Source organism: Rattus norvegicus, chromosome 5 (assembly GCF_036323735.1).
Source record: "Rattus norvegicus strain BN/NHsdMcwi chromosome 5, GRCr8, whole genome shotgun sequence".
Lineage (NCBI taxonomy): Eukaryota > Metazoa > Chordata > Mammalia > Rodentia > Muridae > Rattus > Rattus norvegicus.
In genome coordinates this window covers 164,862,171-164,882,029 of record NC_086023.1, presented here as the reverse complement: position 1 = coordinate 164,882,029, position 19,859 = coordinate 164,862,171, and the positions used below count along the sequence as shown (strand labels likewise).

Genomic DNA, 19,859 nt, shown 5'->3' with positions numbered 1-19,859 from the left:
CGCCGGGAGCCGGAGTTCACAGCACTTTCTCCGGAGCGCTCAGTCTTTTCGTGTTTCTTCCTCCTCGGATCTGCTCTGTCTACCGCCGCCATGGCCCAGTGAGTGACCCACACGCGCAGTTGGGCCGGGGAGACTTCCGGAGCTGAGCGTGGTGATGTCGGGGCTCTACTCAGTCGTATCCCTGCTCTCCTCAATCCCGGGGGTCGCCTGGGTCTCCTTGCTCAGCCCTGACCCCTGCACCTCAGGATCCCCGCCTTGGGCAGCGCAAACTCGGCCGCCCCTTCTTGGGCTTGCGGCTGCGAGGGAGTCGAGGGAAGGAATCCGCTCTGTGTGGGGTACGGCCCACGCCCCTTCTGCTGGCCAGGCCATCAGGAATTACGGGGCAGGGGCAGGGCATTAGTGGCTTCGTGTGCCCGGACGCCCTTTAAAAGGAACTTCCTTGGAACAGTGAGGTGCAGGGTGCGGCCGATCCCAGGTGTATGTGGTGCGTGCACAGAAGAAAAGGGTGCAGGCTACCTGTCCTCCTAAAAGCGACCAACTAACACTAATATCTTTTCTTTGTTTTTTTTTTTTTCCTTCTGGCATTTCAGAGCTGACATTGCACTGATTGGACTGGCTGTCATGGGCCAGAACTTAATTTTGAACATGAATGATCATGGGTTTGTGGTAAGTACTGAGGACACGTCGCCTTCCCCTTGCGATTGGTCATTTGTTTTTCAGAGAATCTCAAGGGATCTGATGCAGCTTCTCCCTCAGTAAGCCCTGTTGTTGCTTACTGGTCTTTGTAGAAGAATTTCTGCTTTAGTTGTGCTGTCTCTGTAGTTAAAGGAAGAGCCTCTTTGGATAGAAGTAAATATAAAAGCAGTGGTTCTCAACATTACGGTTTATAACACTAGCAGAATTACAGTTATGGAGTAGTTACAAAAATAGTTTTATGATTGGGGGGGGTCATCACGATGTGCGATGTCTGTTAAACGGTTGCAGCATTAGGAAGGCCGGAGAACCACAGATGGAAAGGACCCGGATCCTGGAGGCTCTAGCTCAGTTGACTAGCAAGACTTGGGGTAAGTGAAGATGAGAGTTTTCATTTTCTGTGCATCTCATCTCCCAGTGTTGCTACCCTGGGGACTCAGCGTCCTCCCATCTCAGCCTTCTGAGTCCAGGGCTAGAGGATCCTCCTGCTAATGGGCTCTGAATGTCCTTTCTAAATAGTAGCATGTCTTAGGTGCCAGGATTACCAGGGATAAAGGACCGGGCAGTAGTGACAGGCTCAACTTGATAAGCAACAAGTGGCAAAGGGCCTTTCCCTCTGTTCTCTGCTGTGACAGAACTTTGCAGGGCACTTTCATCTGGCACTTAAAAAGAGAAGGCAGGTCAGCTCTCTAGAATTGGACAGAATAGACCTCTCTCTGTTGCTGGATCTGCCACCTGAGGGTCAGGTGTGTGCCGGGTCCTCTGACAGGCCTTTTGTCCTCCAGGTCTGTGCTTTCAATAGGACCGTCTCCAAAGTTGATGACTTCTTGGCCAAGGAGGCGAAAGGAACCAAAGTGATTGGTGCTAAGTCCTTAAAGGACATGGTCTCCAAGCTGAAGAAGCCCCGCCGGGTCATACTGCTCGTGAAGGCTGGGCAAGCAGTGGATGATTTCATCGAGAAACTAGTAAGGCCAGCTCCGTTCTCAGATGCCGCTGACAACTCAGAGCTTGTGTCCGTCCCTCCCTCTCCCTGTCTCACTTCTGCCATGTTGATTTTCACTTTCTGGGTACAAAGTGACCCGCTCTGATAAAATGCTTAAATGTTTCAGTCTTGGCTGGCTCGACTGGCACTTATGGAATAGTATTTTGGTCTTAGTTTTTCAAGGCAGGGTTTCTCTGTATAGCCTAGGCCGTCCTGAAACTCGCCCTGTAGATAGACCAAGCTGGCCTCAAACTCACAGAGATCCATCCGCCTGCCTCCACCTCCTGACTGCTGGGATTAAAGGCGAGGGGTACCAGCACTACCAAGCTATGTTTTTCTAGAAAGCTTTTATTTTATTTTTTTTCATTTTATTTTATACGAATGAGTGTTTTGCCTGAGTGTGTAACTGCACCATATACAGTTCCTGGGGAGGACAGAAGAGAGTCAGACAGATTCCTTGGAATTGGAGTTTATAGTCAATTGTGAGCTGCCATGTGGTTGCTGGGAATTGAACTCAGGTCCTCTGCAAAAGCAGCCAGTGCTCTTAACCCTTGAGCCATCTCACTAGCTCCTGTTTTAAAACCAAACCAAGGGGCTGGGGATTTAGCTCAGTGGTAGAGCGCTTACCTAGGAAGCACAAGGCCCTGGGTTCGGTCCCCAGCTCCGAAAAAAAGAACCAAAAAAAAAAACAAAAAAAAAAAAACAAACCAAACCAAACCACAGTTTTATTTATTTAGTATTTGTGGTGGGGCAAGCATGACACCTCGTATGTGGAAGTCACAGGGACTTTTCTGTGGGAGTTGGTCCTCTACCTCCACCATATGGTTATGGAAAGAACTTAGGCTTGGTGGCAGGGGCCTCTACCTGCTGAGCTTTCCCACTGACCCAAGGGTTTATTTTTATTACTATAGCGTGAGGTCATGGGAGCATGCAAGTGCAGGTCAGAGGACAACTATGTGGAGTCAGTTCTCTTCAGCCTTTGCTCTGGTCCCCAAGTTCTTCAAGCTTGGGACACCAGGCTTGTCCAACAACTGCCTCCCACACTGAGCCAGCCAGCCATCTTGCTGGCCCACAATGGTATACTCTTGGGTGGTCATAATTCTAGGACGCTGAGGACATTTCAGTCAGAGTTCGTGAAGAGTAATAGCATTTTGAGCAGTAGTCATCTATTAAAGTCTGTTTTTATTGGACAGTCTGTGGGTCCTGGTGTGTGTGCCCTGTGTTCCCATTGTGGTCCCCCTGGCTCCGGTGCTCATTGTGGAGCCTCAGTGCACCGTAGGCCACACCCCGCTGCTTCTGTTTTACTTGTTTTATTTTTTTCCTTTATTTTTGAGATAGCGTGTTACTGTGTTGTTGTGGGTGTGGGGATGCCGTTTATTTGTGGGGCAGGTTCGAGTCAGGGTTTCACTTTGCAGCTCTGGCTGTCCTGGAACTCGTGCTGTAGACCAGGGTGACTTCAGACTCACAGATCTGCCTGCCTCTGTGTTGGTGCAAACTTAGGAGTGTTGTAGTTTCCTCTTAACCCGGCTAGCTCCCAGGTAATTGAGACGGAACCGTTAGGTTTATTTGACAGCTCTAAGGGAAAACAATTGATCAGTGTTACTCTATTTTAATCCTCTAAGCTAATCTCTCCACCTCACGGCCTGCAGTACGTGGATTTTAGTGCTGACCTGGCTCTCTCTGACCCAGGTGTTTTCTCATGGTGTCTCCTGGACCCTCTCCTTCTCCAGGACACCCACTTCCTCTCTCTCCTCCCTTGCCCCTGGCTGGGAGGAAGTCCAGCCCTATTTTCCGCCCTGCTCAGTCATTGGCTGATCAGCTTCTTTATTGACCAATCAGGGAATAGTTGGCGGGGGGGGAGGTGCTTACTCAACATTGAGAAGGAGGTTCTCAGAATAAGGATTGCAACCAGATATGGGGGCCCAGAAATCAGCCTTTGAAACAAGGATAACCTTTACACAGTGCACAGTAACATTATGCCTACACGTCTGCCTCCCAAGTGCTGGGGTTAAAGGTGTGTACCACCACCCGCCTCGTTCTCGCCGACCTGGTCCTTACTAGGAACTGGGGTAGGTCATGATAATCCTCCTCAGCCTTAGTGCTAGGTTGCAAGCACCAGCCGCCATGCCTGCCTGTGTTTTCTGTTTTCGTTTTGGGCCTGAGGAAAAGAACCCAGGGCCTTTCAGCTTCAGAGCACACGATTTCACTGAGCTGTGACCCCAGCCCTGATGTCCTGCAATATTGACTGTGATATTTATCAATGTCTAGGCTGTAGTCAGCCTTAGTGTCCACACTGGGTTTTATTTAGACATGAGTTTTCTTTCTTCATACTCCTTAAAGTAACAGTTCTCATACAGTTGTTTTATTTGGAAACCTTGTATCAATTTGTTGGCTTTAATAAGACCATCTTCAGAGGTGCTGGAGAAATGGCTCAGCGGTTAAGAGCACTGGCTGCTCTTCCAGTGGTCCTGAGTTCAGTTCCCAGCATCACATAGTGGCTCACAACCATCTGTAATGGCAGCTCTAAGGCCTCCAACATCTGGCCTCCATGGGAATGCACACAAGAGGCAAACATTCACACACACATACACACACACATAAAAATATTTTTTAAAAATAATATCTTGGGGGCTGAAGAGATGACTCAGTGGTTAAGAGCACTGACTGCTCTTCCAGAGGTCCTGAGTTCAATTCCCAGCAACCACATGGTGGCTCACAACCATGTGTAATGGGATCCGATGTCCTCTTCTGGTGTCTGAAGACCGCTACAGTGTACTCACATACATAAAGTAAATAAATCTTTAAAAAAAAGAAAAAAGAATATCTTTGGAAGAAAAACTATACTTATGAACGAAGGGGACAGGAAGAATTTATTTAGGTTCTCAGAAATAACTGTACAGCCCCCTGTGGAGTTAAGCGAGGCACTGATGTAGAACCAATGTAGACATAGCTGTGATCGCAGAGGGAGGGTCACAGTACCTCAGGCAGAGTGCTGTGTTTGGGATTGGCATCGAAGGCAGGAGAAACTGTAGCCAGCACACTACTGTTAAGTAAGAGACTTGGAAAGGAAGGGCTCTGAGTAAAGACCATCCTGAGCCTCCTGTAAGAGACTTGGAAAGGAAGGGCTCTGAGTAAAGACCATCCTGAGCCTCCTGTGCTGCAGGAGGCCGTGCTGCCCACCGATACCTCCCACACAGGACGGGAGGCTGGCTGACTTTTCTTCAACCTAGGAAAGTACTGACGTCCTCTCAAGTGCAGCTTTGGAAGGAGACACTGAGCAGTGAAGGGGAAAGCCAAGCAGAGGCAGGCGGGTCTGTGAGTGAGGCCACCCAGGGCTGCACAGTTAGACCCTGCCTCAGGTGAGAAGGGATGGAGGGGAAGGAACGACAGTGCTGTGGCAGAGTCTGACGGGGTTAGGTAGTCACAAACTTAAGGTGCGCTTAGTGACACTGCTTTCCTTCCCACTGTTTATTTGGGGTTACTTTTGGTTTTAGTGGCCAAGGCATGTTTTATTTCTGCCTTTGGTCCCCACCCTAAGGCCGTGTTTGTTTACAGGTACCCTTGCTGGACACCGGTGACATCATCATTGATGGAGGAAATTCTGAATACCGGGATACGACAGTAAGTGTCCCTCAGTCTAGATTCTTTCAGGCCTTGGGAACATTCTAGAAAGATATGCGAATAGCATTATCCATGTGACAAAGAGTGAACTATCTTGTGATCCTTGGGGACTGGTCCTGGCTGAATCTCAGCGGGTTTCTGTCAGACACTGGCTGGCTGAGACTCCAGTGCGTGTGTGTATAACTCAGGAGATGATGGCTTAGACACAGCAGGCTCAGGGCTTCTCGAGTGATTTCCACCTCCTACAACGCATGGCCTGCCGCCGCTGTGCCTCATGGTCAGAGTCACGGCCCTTACAGTGCCATGCCAGAGCAAGTCACATGGTCTAACGTGTGAAACTGCGGTAAGTCTCCCACTGGACCTCTTCCCTGCACTTTGCCCTGTAAGGTCTTTCCATCAAGATTTCCATCGTGCATTCAGGAATCACCCTCAGGGATGGTGTAGATGTCTCAATCAAGTTTTTCTTTAAAATGTTTTACAGGAATTTTTACCTGTAATCCTCCTCTTGTAGCCTCCTTTGTTTAAATTATAGGACTCTAGTTCTTACTTCTTTTGAACTGCAATACTGAACGTATAAACTGTCTGGAATGGTTGGCTGTCCTTGGGTCATTTACTCACAAATGTGAGTTCTCTCTTGCACCTCCTTTCATTCATCAGAATTTATTTTATGAGGAAATCCTGAAACTGTTTTTCTCTCTTTTAGAGAAGATGCCAGGACCTCAAGGCCAAGGGCATCTTGTTCGTGGGGAGTGGAGTCAGTGGTGGTGAGGAAGGGGCTCGGTATGGGCCATCCCTCATGCCAGGAGGGAACAAAGAGGCCTGGTAAGTTCCTCAGCACCACGGATTTCAGCACAGACCAGCTTGGTGTGGGTGAGGTAGAAGGTTAGAGCTGGGAGGCCTTGGGCACGTCTCATCTAGATCCTGTGCTCTCGCATCATGTCTGTGTGTCCTCCCCCTCTCTCACGCTGTCCCGGCAGAGACGGATTGCTGACCTTTGTGTGCAGTCCTAAGCATCGACGCTGCAGGCGTCAGGTTTTGGGGTCTGCACCGAACGCTCTTGAGAAGAGGTAGCTTTGCTTGGTGGAGGGAGGCTCGTGAGGAGAACGCCTTAAGGGTTCCTCTGAGCTGCCAGTGAGGTGGGATGAGATAAGAGTTGGTTTGCTCCAGATGAGCGCCTCTCTGAGAGTACCGCACAGTCCTGGCTTCTCTCTGATCCAGATGTGCAGGACCATGTTGTACCTGGTGACAGACATCCAGACGGTGAGAGTGTCCCTCAGGTGTTCTTGAATGGCTTGGTTTGCATCATAGCTTGTCCTCAAAAAGTGGTGGGAGATTCTTCCCTGTTCTGAGGGGGTCAGTGAGGTGCTGGGGATGGAATCCTGGTCTCGTGCATGATAGGTGTGCACTTTACTGCTGAGCCACGCCCCTCGCTCTTCAGTGCTTCCGTGGTACTTCTGCCTTGCTGTCTCCTTTTGAGTCGACTCAGGTGTTGTCCACTCCAAGGCCCACACAGGGTGGGTGGTGCACGCTTGTCAACAGTCAGACTATAGAGTGTCTGGAAAGTTTAGCACTCCAAATCTGAGTGATGTGTGAGCATGAACTGAGAGAGCTCCAGCCTTCTGTCAGCTGAACTCTACTTCCCCTTCATGCAGGCCCCACATCAAGACGATCTTCCAGGCCATCGCTGCAAAAGTAGGAACCGGAGAACCCTGCTGTGACTGGGCAAGTTCTGGGCTACCCTTTGATGAGTGCACAGCTGGAGAAAGAACACTTTGGTCCCAGTGGTTAGCTCTGTGCTGTGAGCCTCTCCGCCTTAAGTCTCTGTCCCAGCTTGTACCTGAAGTACACGCCTGTCTGTCTTAATGCCCTTGTACCTGAGCCAGCCCTTAAGGGCCTGGGCCTTACTGTGTTAGAGGCAGCTCCTCGGCCCTGCTAAAAAAAAGACGGCCATAAATAGGAGCAGGAGTGAAGAAGGGAAGGGAGATGTCTCTGTAGCTGTTTCCTTCAAGGCCAGAGGAGGTAGGAGTTAGAGTGGGCTAGCCACCTTGTCCCATCAGGGATGCAGGAGTTAGAGTGGGCTAGCCACCTTGTCCCATCAGGGATGCAGGAGTTAGAGTGGGCTAGCCACCTTGTCCCATCAGGGATGCAGGAGTTAGAGTGGGCTAGCCACCTTGTCCTGTCAGAGAGATGCCTCAGGCCACTGGATGGAAGAATCTTTGCGTAGCCTGGGTTTCGGGATTAGATGTCCACCAAAGCTCATGGATCTGGCCATAGGCACTTTCCCTCCTGTTTGGTGCTGCTGTGAGAATAAGCACAATCCCTTCAGACAGTAGCATGGATTGAAAAGCGCATCGGTCTAGGGAGGCAAGAGCTGCCGTTAGCGTTTTTTGTTAACCAATAGTGTGGCCGAGGATAGATCTCTACAGGAAGGCTTATCTGAGAAATAGTTGAACTGGGTAATCTCTCTTCTCACCAGCTTTTCTTCCTCTTTTTCTTCCTTCAAATTTACTTTCTTGTTTCCCTTTTCTTCCTCTTCCTCTTGCATTTTCTTGCCTGCCTGCCTGCCTGCCTGTCTGTCTGTCTGTCTGTCTGTCTCTGATTAATATTCGTCTCTCTGGTGTATATGCATGGGAGACAGAAGCAGCTGCATGTGGAGGTGAGAGGACAGTAGGAGCTGGTTGTCTCCTTCCATCATGTGGGTGCTGGAATCAAACCCAGGTCTTCAGGCCTGGCAGCAAGCGCCTTTTCCTGCTGAGCCCTCTTGTATCCCCAACAGCTAGTGTGTCTCCTGAATTACAGACCTGTGCACCACCACACCCAGCTCCCCTCTTCTGTACCTGCTGTTTTCGTGTGCTCACCTTACTATTTAGTAATCTGTCTGATGAAAGCAGGGAAGCATAAGCCCCAGGCATGTGGGCAGGAGTGAAGGACGCTCTCTCCCAACCTGCCAGCTTCGGTGGCTGCCTTTCCCCAGGGGCCAGTGCCCTTCCCTGGTGTCAGACTACTGTTAGAGTGCAGTGACGGCAGCTTCAATCTACACCTCCCTCTAGGACGGTCAAAAGGAAAAGCCTTCTTGCACGTAGAACCTGGACTCAGCCACAGTTGACTCCTATGACCTTCAGGCGTGAGGTCAGGTCATTAGGGTAAATAGTGTAGAGACTAAAAGCGGGCGAGCCTTGGCTCATTCACATCTGGAGTGACAGGAAGGGGAAGTAAGATGTCCTCATACTGCACAGTTAGTGTCCAAACCAGAAGGGGCAGGCCAGTGCTAAAGGGAGATAGCCTCTGATAGAAAGGTTGTAGTGGTCGCGTGGGCTGTGACTGCCAGGACAGACTCCCAAGTGCCCCTGCTGTGGAAGCAACTGCATGTGACGGAAGCCTGGAGCTGAGCTGGGCTCGACTCTGCTGACCCGTTCCATCCCCCTGTCCACTAGACAGGGTACCCAGAGCAGCACAGCCGAAAGACCCTCCTCAGATTCCCCATGGCTAACTGATTAGCTGGCTACGTCCTACAGATGACCTTGCCAGGGACGGGACCATCAAAGAGTGCACTTCTGCGTTCAAAAGGCCAAGGCCAGACCTTGATGGAAGGTCATTTTACCCTCAGTAGCAGTCAGAACAATTGTATTACATTTGTATCTAGGGAAAATACAAGTAACCTAGGTTTATTTTAACCAGCAGTTGCCAGAAAAGTAGTAACTTCAAGACCATGGAGACTTTTTTTTTAAAGATTTATTTATTGTATTTAAATGAGTACACTGTAGCTGTCCTCAGACACACCAGAAGAGGGCATCAGATCCCATTACAGATGGTTGTGAGCCACCATGTGGGTGCTGGGAATTGAACTCAGGACCTCTGGAAGAGCAGTCAGTGCTCTTAACCACTGAGCCGTCTCTCCAGCCCCAGACTGTGGAGACTTCGCCTCGGCTGCGGAGTGGGGATGGGCTAAAGGCTTTGGGTGTGTTGGGAAGGTCCTATGAAGTCACACTGTTTTCTCATGCTGTTTTTCTGAAGTCGTCTTTCGGTCTGCTGAGACTTCTCTGATGACGCTTGTTTATCGCCACACAGGTGGGGGACGAGGGGGCGGGGCACTTTGTGAAGATGGTGCACAACGGGATAGAGTATGGTGACATGCAGCTGATCTGCGAGGCTTACCACTTGATGAAGGATGTTCTGGGCATGCGGCATGAGGAGATGGCTCAGGTAAGTCCTGCGTCCGCCTGGGTAATCGCCACTCAGACAGGGAGCTTGCTACTGACAATTAACCCTTCCTTCCTGCTCGCCTGGCTGTCTGCTGGCCCACATGGACTCTGCCTAATGTAAGGGAAGCCCTGGTAATAACGTCATAAAGTGCGATAGCCGGCCAAGTAGTCATCAGTCATGCTTTGTCAGGCTCCGTGTGTGACCTCAGATCTGTCCCTCACCGTGGGACACAGGGACTGGCCTTGGGCGTGGTCGGCAAGGCCTCTGCCACACAGCCCTTCGCAGTCCTCTTGTCCCTACCTTTGCTCCATGCAGGAAGTAGCCGGCTTTGTTGGCCAAGTGGGGGCTCAGCAGTTGAGAGCACTTGGCACATACGCTCAGCCTACAGAAGACTGCTGAGGGTTTCCAGAACCCATCCGGTCATGTCCTTCTGACCTTTGTGGGCCTTATATGCAGTGCTACATATGGATATTTTTTAAAGTTCATCCCAGTGGGGAAGCACAAGCATTTTCCCCACTCTTCCTCACGGCCAGACAGCCATTGTGGCACACACCTTTGATCCAGGCACATGGGAGGCAGAGGCAGAGGCAGGTGGATCTCTTGAGTTTGAGGCCAGCCTGGTCTGCAGAGTGAGTTCCAGGACTGCCAGGGCTACACAGAGACACCCTGTCTCAAAAACCAAAAGGAAGTGGGAAAAAAGCCCTCATCGTCCACCACTGAACTGTGCCCAAGAGGTGGGGTTTATGTAGGACAAGAAGGTGAGATTGAGCCCAGATAAAGTGAGGGGTTTGGCTCCAAGGAGAGGGTCCAGTCCCAGTGATAAGAAGTCAACCAGGGGGTTGGGGATTTAGCTCAGTGGTAGAGCGCTTGCCTAGGAAGCGCAAGGCCCTGGGTTCGAACCAGGCAGACACTCAACACAACTGCCTGACCCAGGAAGTAGGACTCCATGGGCCACCAGGAGGAGGGGCTGCTGGCCCCATGTGCTCTCGGTGCAGTGAGGGCACCAGCTACATACAGAAGCGATGTATCAGCTGAGCCAGGCTGCCCACAGAACCCGCTCACCGGGCTTTCTCCTCTGCGTAGGCGTTTGAAGACTGGAACAAGACAGAGCTGGACTCATTCCTGATTGAGATCACTGCTAACATTCTCAAGTTCCAGGACACTGATGGCAAAGAGCTCTTACCAAAGATCCGGGACAGTGCAGGGCAGAAGGGCACTGGGAAGTGGACGGCCATCTCCGCGCTGGAGTACGGCATGCCTGTCACCCTCATCGGTAATGCTGTGCCTTCTGCCTTCTTCGTTGTTTTTTTTTTAAGATTTATTTATTTCTTATACATGAGTACACTGTCACTGTCTTCAGATACACCAGAAGAGGGCATCAGATCCCATTACAGATGGTTGTGAGCCACCATGTGGTTGCTGGGATTTGAACTTAGGACCTCTGGAAGAGCAGTCGGGGCTCTTAACTACTGAGCCATCTCTCCAGCACCCTTTTTAAATATTTATTTATTTATTATACGTAAGTACACTATAGCTCACCTTCTTTGTGTAGTTGATTCTTGAGACAGTCTTGATTAGTAGCTCAGGTTAGCCTTGTGCGAACATCTTCCTCAGCCTTCTGAGTACCGGGAATGCAGGCCTGCCTAGCTTTTTGGCTTGTTTGTTCTTTTTCTAAGATTTCTTTAATAATGGGTTCAGTAAGAGAAGTTCACAAACACATTTTGCTTATGTAGTCAACATTAGTTCTCTGGGTTTGGATGTCCGTCAGTCCATCCTCCTCTATGATTACCATGCCTCACCCTGTGGGAGACCAGTGCGTGGTGAGTCCTGCCCAGGTAGGAGGAAGTTGACTGCAGTTGGGCCAATCCAGCAGTGCAGAGAGCATCTGTCCACCACCCACTCAGCTCTCTGCATCAGTGTTCCTGTCTTCAAAAGCATCCTCCTCGATCTTAGAGACTGTCCCTACCACAAAGAGGAAGCAGTCCCCATCTGACTCGGAAGCGCCTGGGAGGGTTTGCCACACTTGCTGTTGCATAATTGTCTTGCAAAGTTTCCTTCTACAAATGTCAAGTCATGCTGAAGGGAAGGAAAGCGGTTGGGTAAGGGCAAGCCAGCCACTCCCTAGCCCTGTTCTCAAGCTGTGCCTAGTAGCCTCACCCCGACCTGCAGCCCCACCCCCGAACTAAAACCCTGTGTTGGTTCCCAGAGATTCAGCCCACTTTGTTTGGAGGAAAAGAAAATTCACTCATCTTAAATAAATTGAACAGTAGTCTGCCACAAGGACTGGTTTGTGAAAATACTAAATGTCCTAGTGAGCTGTACGGAAGGATATTAGGAAACAAGGCAGCTCAGCCACCGAGAGCACATACTCTTTTCCCAGAGGTTGGCGTCCCAGCACCCATAGCAGTTGATCACAGCCTCCAGCACCAGGGAGATCTGACTCCTGGCCTCTGAGGGCTCTTTCACTCATGTGTATGAATCCACACCACACACACACACACACACACAAACACACACACCACACACACACACACACACTCTCACACACACATACACACACTCACACACACACACACTCACACACATACACACATATACACACACATACACACACACACACACACACACACACACAATTAAAATTAAATCTTACAAAAATAGAAAAACTAAACGTGGGGGCCAGTGAGACGGCCTAGCGGTTAAGAGCACTTGTTGCTCTTGCAGACCATCTGGGTTTGCGTCCCAGCACCTCCCTGGTTGCTAGTAGTGGTCTGACGTCCAGTTCTAGGGATCTGACGCCCTCCTCTGCCCTCTTCAGGCACTGCAAGCAGTGATGCGTAGACACGTGAAAGCAAACACAGAAATAATAATTAAATCATTTTGAAAGTAGAGTGTGGAGGCATACACTCCCAGAACTTGGGAGGCAGAGGCAGGAGGAGCAGTGGGCCCAGGCCATCCTCTGCGGTACAGTGAGGTCAGCTTGGACTTACAGAACCTTCTCTCACGACAGTGTCTTCTGTGCAGAAACTGAGGTTTTCTCTTGGCCTGATACTGAGCTATTCCATGCAGTCCTTACCTCTCTCACCTCACACTGGCCCTTGAGTTCCGAGGTGATTTTGTAGGTGAATGCCTGTGTTTGTTTGAGGAGGCCGACTTGGAGTTTTAGCTGTGGATTAACTGTTCAGAGCTTCGTGGCCCTTCACCATAACCCAGGTCAAAGCACTCGGCTCTCTCACCCTGCCCTGGCTTCTGCTGTGGGATTCTGACTGCCCCTTTCTTCCCCACCAGGAGAAGCTGTCTTTGCTCGGTGCTTGTCTTCTCTGAAGGAGGAGCGAGTTCAGGCCAGCAGAAAGCTGAAGGGCCCCAAGATGGTCCAGCTAGAAGGCAGTAAGCAGGCATTCCTGGAGGATGTCCGTAAGGTGACTGCCCCTCGCCCCGGCGCCTGTGGTGGGCTCTGAAGAGACCATCCACCATGTTCTCATTTCTAGCCTTTCCCAGTCCATCACCTGCTCTGAGGTCTGGGAGGTGGGAATGAAGCTGGGAGGTGGGTGTGGCTATTCCACCAACCACAGCTCTGAAGTCCGGTGTGGTGTCTCTTCCTAGGCCCTTTATGCTTCCAAGATCATCTCCTATGCTCAAGGCTTTATGCTGCTCAGACAGGCAGCCACTGAGTTTGGCTGGACCCTCAATTATGGTGGCATTGCCCTGATGTGGAGAGGGGGCTGCATTATCCGAAGGTAGGTAAGAGGCAAACCTGGGACTGCTGGGTACTCCCCAGTGTGGATCACATTGTCACAGCTCACTTTTGTCTTATGTAGCACCCCCTTCTGCATAGGTCCACACCTTAAAACACTTGGGGTTCAAGTTTAGAAAAAAAATGAGCTGGGGTGGTACACACCTTTAATTCCAGCAAAGAGGGAGGAGGGTCTCTGAGTTGGAGGCCAGCCTGGTCCACAAACTGAGTTCCAGGACAGCCAGGGCTACACAGAGAGAAATCCTGTGTAGGGAACAGGTACAGTGGGTGGGGGACACCAAGAAACAGTGTACAGCACTTGCTGGGCCCTGGATTGCAGCTCCTTTAGGAAAGTCCGGGAACACTTAGAGCTGCTTTTCTTAGCTGTGCTCCCTAGGCAGTGCAGTTAACCCAGTTGTGGACCATTGACATCACAGTGAGCATCGCGAGCCAGCTAGACCGTGCACGGCGTCTGTGTGGGTGATTGATTGACCTCTGGGGGTGGGAGGGAGAGGTGCCAGGCACGCATGGAGGTCAGCAGAACTTGTAGGATTCTGCCAAATCTCAAGTATGTCCATCCCAATGGTACATTCTGGGACTAAATGGTACATTCTGGGACTAAGAATGACCACAGGATGAGTTTAGGAAGCTGCTGGATCTGCTGTGAGTCATACTTGAGCCAAAACTCCATTAAGCCTGACCTTCACAGGCCCCTCCCTTAGCTGGAGAACCACAGTGCTTCTTGGAACTCCTAGAATTAGGCAGCCTCCGGAAAGCGTGATTCTCTCCCACCGCAGTGTAGTTACCCTTGCAAAAGGCCGTAGGTCCCTTTCATTCAGGAGGGTCTGGGTCTGGAAATTGGTTCAAGAGCTGAGAGTCCATCTTGTTAGGATCCCATGTAGCCTTTCTTTGATTTGAGCTTTTCTTCTGCTGTTTGTCTGTTTGATCCCTGGAAATGCCACAACCAAAAGTCTACACAAGCACACCATCATAAAATGTTACGGAGCTGCCCGTTAGAATACCTCCCCCCCTCCCCCCCAGTCCTTTCTGTCTGCCTTGTGAGGCTTCAGGGTTCGCAGCAGCTCCTTTGCCCGCTGAGCCCTGTCACTGTCTCATTAAGTCCGAGGCTAGTTTATGAGGGGCTTGAGCACTCAGGAACTTTGACCTAACCCATCCCCTGGAGTTGACTCCTAGAGCCTTTTGTTTGATGGGGGAAGTGGTCTCAAATAGCCCAGGCTGGCCTTGAACTACTGATCCTTCTGTCTCCACCTCACTCTCTGTACTTGAAAAAAAAATTTTTTTTAAATAATTTTTATGGGACTGGAGAGATGGTTTAGCAGTTAAGAGCACTGCCTGCTCTTCCAGAGGACCCAGGTTCAATTCCCAACAACCACAAGGTGACTCATACCATCTGTAACTCTAGTCCCAAGGGGTACAGTGCCCTCTCTGGCCTCCTTTGGCACTGTGTGCACCTGGTGCACAGACATACATGCATGCAAAACGCACACGCAACACCACATTCTGTCTCTCTGTCCATCTGTCTGTCTGCATGTGCAGGGTGGTACATAGTGTGCCACAGTTGTGTGTAGACCTCAGAAGCCCATTGTGGGGGTTGGTTTTCTCACTGTCGGACTTGGTGGCGGACCAAGCTGCTGAGCCGCCTCATTGGCTCTCTACTTGGGAAGGTCCCGCTGGCTCTGGTGCACGGGCTGTGACCTGCACCTCTGCAGAGCGAGTGCTGGCGCTTATTTCCAGGGGCTTGGCTGCTCTTGCTTTAAGGTTGATTTCTTGCAAATTATTTCAGTGTATTCCTGGGAAAAATTAAAGATGCCTTTGAGCGAAACCCAGAACTTCAGAACCTACTGCTAGATGACTTCTTTAAGTCAGCAGTCGACGACTGCCAGGTACGTTGTTGGCAACGGGTGGTGCTGTGTGCTCTGGGTCTCGTTTAGTAGCATTGATGTCTCTCTGGAGTCTGTCCTGGAGACCGGAAGCTCAGTGTGTCTGGGGCAAACCCAGCCGCTGACCTTCTGCTCTCTGCTCAGGACTCCTGGCGCCGGGTGATCAGCACCGGGGTGCAAGCGGGCATCCCCATGCCCTGCTTCACAACCGCCCTCTCCTTCTACGATGGGTACAGACATGAGATGCTGCCCGCCAACCTCATCCAGGTGAGCTTGGGAGGGCGTGGTGCCTTAACCTGGCTGGTTCCTAAGGCTGTGTGCCTGCGAACCACCCTGACCAGCTGCGTTCGATCCTCCCCTAGGCTCAACGGGACTACTTTGGGGCCCACACCTATGAACTCTTATCCAAACCAGGAGAATTCATCCACACCAACTGGACAGGCCACGGTGGCAGTGTGTCGTCCTCTTCATACAATGCCTAGTGGGCCTGTGGCTTTGCCCTCCCTCCCAGCGGCAGGACAGCCTCTGCGGCACTCAGCACCCCTCTTTGCCCTAGTTCCTGCTCAGTGCTCTTAGCCAAGTGTTGGCTGTGATCGCCGAAGAAGTCACCACGTGCTCCACCTCGATCTTTTGCGCTGCCCAGGAACTGACCTTGTGCTCCACTGCGTGATGGCCCGCTCCCTGACTGAGCTGTGCCATGTGGGTCAGAGAGCCTGCTGCTCCCCGCACACAGAGGGGTGGGTGGGGTTGTACAGCCGGACCGTGGATCATGAGTGTGGGTTCTGATGTCCTACACCCAGTAGGAGTGTGTGGGGACACTCTTCACTCCTCTGGTGCGCCTGGTAGAAAGGTCTGCACTATTGGGGATTGATTTGATTTGATTTCCTAAGACTCCAACTGAAACAGGACACGTTAACTTAGGGTAATGAGTAAGTCTGGGGAGGTGAGGAGCCAAGGAGTGGGTGGGCAGAGGCTCTCTTGGGTCTTTTCTTACTGGCACACTTGGATGTTCACGTGACATCCGCCCGATCACACACCTGTAATAAACTTTTTAGGCTGGCTTGGCCTCTTTGTGTCTTCTGACCAGTCTGTCGAGGTCCCTCCCTGCTGTGTGGTGGGACTTGCGGTGTGGTGAGTCTGTTCCTGACCGAGGCTTCTCCTCTGTCTTGTTTACTGATTGCATTACCTGGCCTTGGGCCATCCCACTGTGTTAGGCCAGCAGGGACCTCTGCTCTGTGACTGCTTTTTCTGGACAGCTTTAGAGTCCGTCCCAGTAGTGGCCTGAGAACAGAGCAAACACTGTCTGTTTGGACAGCTGGGGCCTCCTGTCTCTGACTTGAGCCTCAGAAGCTTCCAGAGAGGCAGAGCTGACATGGAAAAGCAGTTTTTACTCACCCCTCCTGGGTTTGGTCAATTAGGAATCATGATCCCCTTCCCTCAAGCACCCCCGGAGTAGAGAGTGGGTCCCTGCACCCAAGCTTACTGACTCTTAAATCTTCCTAGATGTGAGGGCCAGGGCTTACCTGCCCTCAGCCCCATGCACAGACTCCTTTGCTTATCATCCTTACTCTGAGGCAGATGGATACTTGGAGAACAGAGGGAATTCTGAGGAGACACAACAGAGAAACCGGAGGGTGAGCTTGAACTAAAGTGAAATCCAAGGGTTGACCAGGGTGAACTCTAGCCCTTTCTAGTTCACCTCCAAGAAGAAGCTGTGAAAAGTCAGGTCAGGTCAGATCTGTAACCAGCCCCCTTTCCTAGTAGCTGTGTGACTGGAATATCGTTTCCTGTCATATCTGTTTTCTCATAGGAAAATGTCATGAGTCTCCATGACAGCAATAGCATTTGGTATTCCACACCTCGGCAGCTCCTTGTGAGGATGTGGTCTGCCTTGTACCAGGGCTCTGCTGTCGCAGTGGGGAGTTCACTGTACAAGTGTTCAGAAGGCCTCTGTCCAGTGTCCCGTGTGTAGCACACACTTAGGTATACTGATTAACAGATTCCCCAGCACGGTGTCCCCCTGGAGAGTGAAAAAGGGGTCCCTGGGGCTGATCCCCCATTCTGCATTTCCAACAAGCTCTCAGCTGGTATCTGTGTTTCCGGACACACATGTCAATGAACACAACCCACAAGAAACCAAGAGGCAAAGCTGCCAGGGGACGAGTGTACAATGAAGGCCATGTGGTTAGGGCTTGAGCTCAGAGCTGTCCTAATGGCACTTCCCGGTGTGCTCTGTGTGTGCTCACGCATGTGCAAGTCCATCGGTTTGTTTGAAATGGTCTCTCACCGTGACCCAAAGCTCAGCCAAGACATTCACCTGCCTCTGCCTCCCTCCACAGCACAGTTTTCAAGTACATACCTGGTGCCTGATGGGCTGTGCTTTTGTTTACATGGGTTCTAGTCCAACCCTGGCAGGGAGTGTGGAGAGTTCAAAGCCAGCCTAGGCATACCAAGACCCTATCTCGGACCCCTACCTTCCTCTAGGTAGAAGGCTGCCCAACCTGTTGGGCTGGTAGTGTGACTCAGCAGTAGAGCTCTCAGTCACCTGGCACAAGGGGTCACCTGCAACGGGGACCAGAAAAGAGAAGGAAGGCGGAGGGGGAGGGGAGGGTTGGTTTTTTGTTTTTTTTTTTTTTAAGTTCCTCTATGTAACTCCCGGGTTGTCTGGAACTCTGTATAGACCAGGTTGGCCATGAACTTGCAGAGATCTGCCAGCTTCTGCCTCCCAAATACTGGGATTAAAAGTTGTGTGTGGGGCTGGAGAGATGGCTCAGCGGTTAAGAGCACTGACTGCTCTTCCAGAGGTCCTAAGTTCAAATCCCAGCAACCACATGGTGGCTCACAACCATCTGTAATGGGATCTGATGCCCTCTTCTGGTGTGTGTGAAGACAGCTACAGTGTATTCACATATAATAAATAAATAAATCTTTTTAAAAAAATCTTTAAAGAAAAAAAAAAGTGGTGTGTGAGCCTGGGGAATCCAATGCCCTATTCTGACCACCAAGGTACACATACATGCAGGCAAAACACCCATATACATAAAAGAAAATCTTAAGAAAACAAAGTTTAAGATCACCCTGAGCTGGGGACTGGAGAGATGGCTCAGCGGTTAAGAACACTGACTGCTCTTCCAGAGGTCCTGAGTTCAATTCCCAGCAACCACATGGTGGCTCACAACCATCTGTAATGGGATCCGATGCCCTCTTCTGGTGTGTCTGAAGACAGCTACAGTGTACTCATATACATAAAGCAAGGGTGAGAGGGGGACTAGGGGGTGGTGATAACCAGACAGTCTCAGGACCAGAGGTGCCTGTCACTAGCACTCATTCTGCAATCTTCAGAAAATACCACCTGCCATAGAGGCAGCAGTGGTGGTGCACGCTTTAATCCAGCCCTGGGAAGAGGCAGGTGGATCCCCCCAGTTTGGGTCTAGTCTGGTCTACAGATTAACCCTGTTTCAAAGAAGAAGAAGAAGAAGAAGAAGAAGAAGAAGAAGAAGAGGAGGAGGAGGAGGAGGAGGAGGAGGAGGAGGAGGAGGAGGAGGAGGAGGAGGAGGAGGAGGAGGAGGAGAAGAAGAAGAAGAAGAAGAAGAAGAAGAAGGAAAAAAAAAAAAAGAAGGAAAGTGAAAGAAAATACTACCTGCCAATCACACCTCTCTTAGAGAGGAAAGCTTTGATATGTGGCTGAGATGGGAAATCTGCCCTCCATTGGGATTTCTTGAGGGCACATACATAAGAGAGTGTGTCAAGCCTAAGTGTCCCACGTGTTGAGTGACTGGTTAGTCCTCTGCTCTCCCTGACCTCAGCAGTATCATCATCTCAAACTGCCAAATGGACCAGGAGAGGTTAAATTGTCCAACCACAGAGCAGGGGCCTGAATCCCAGCAATCGGATGCCAGGGGCCAGGTAATGAGTTGGCCTGTCCTCTCCTTATGCAAGAACCAGGTAACTGTACACAAATATCTCTCGGCCGTTTGCCACATGAACTGCACACCTACTATGTGTTGGGTGCCATTTCCCCAGTGGTGAGAGAAGCAGGAAATCCTGACCTGCTGTTTGTTAATGGAGACCTGCTTTCCAAAGCTGTACTTTCCAGTGCAATGTAAGGGGAAAACCAATGAAAAAAGTAATGAGATTTAATTGAACTGGTATTTTCAGAGTTCTGTTTAATGCTGCTGAAAAGGGCTCAGGAAGTGTCTTATGTGCACTAAGGATGCTGGGAAGTGAGCAGAGGCAAACTCTTGTCTGCCCATGAGGACACAGGAGCTTGGCTCTTCAAGGGTCAAATCTGGCCTCTCTCCATTTGTAAGCAGTGTGTCCACGACAGGGACAAAGCCAGCACTCTGCTAACTACAAATATTACAACCAGGCAACCCTGATTTGATCACAGTGGAGCAACGGAGACACCTAGTGGCCATTCTAGGCTCCTGTGCCATCAGTTGGAAATAGTTTCAAAGTCGGCCAGCACCCTGCTTCAGACCAGGCCTGGTTTAGACTCTCAAATTCCACAAGTCACCACAGTGATGCTCATTAGCCCTGAGATAGCATGTGGGGACACAGAGTGGGAACTGACTGAGAGGTCATATCATCATTTATTTTGTCTTCCTGAGATGGTTTTGCTCAGTAGCCCGAGCTGGCCTTGAGCTCACTTATCCCCCTGCCTCAGCCCAAAGTGTTCACCCCCAACCTAGCAACAGAGATGATTTTCATAGGGAGAGGTTCCTGT

At 50.7% G+C, this 19,859-nt stretch overlaps 1 protein-coding gene across 1 annotated transcript; it reads left to right on the top strand.

Annotated features, from left to right (window-relative positions):
* Window positions 1-16,200, top strand: Pgd (phosphogluconate dehydrogenase). The gene is made up of 13 exons (NM_001305435.1): window positions 1-98; window positions 591-666; window positions 1,479-1,658; window positions 5,231-5,296; window positions 6,000-6,118; window positions 6,949-7,018; window positions 9,365-9,499; window positions 10,583-10,772; window positions 12,788-12,918; window positions 13,103-13,236; window positions 15,037-15,136; window positions 15,278-15,400; window positions 15,496-16,200. The coding sequence occupies exons 1-13, from the start codon at window positions 91-93 to the stop codon at window positions 15,613-15,615; spliced, it is 1,452 nt and encodes a 483-aa protein (NP_001292364.1). The 5' UTR covers window positions 1-90; the 3' UTR covers window positions 15,616-16,200.
* Window positions 16,201-19,859: the final 3,659 nt, after the last annotated feature.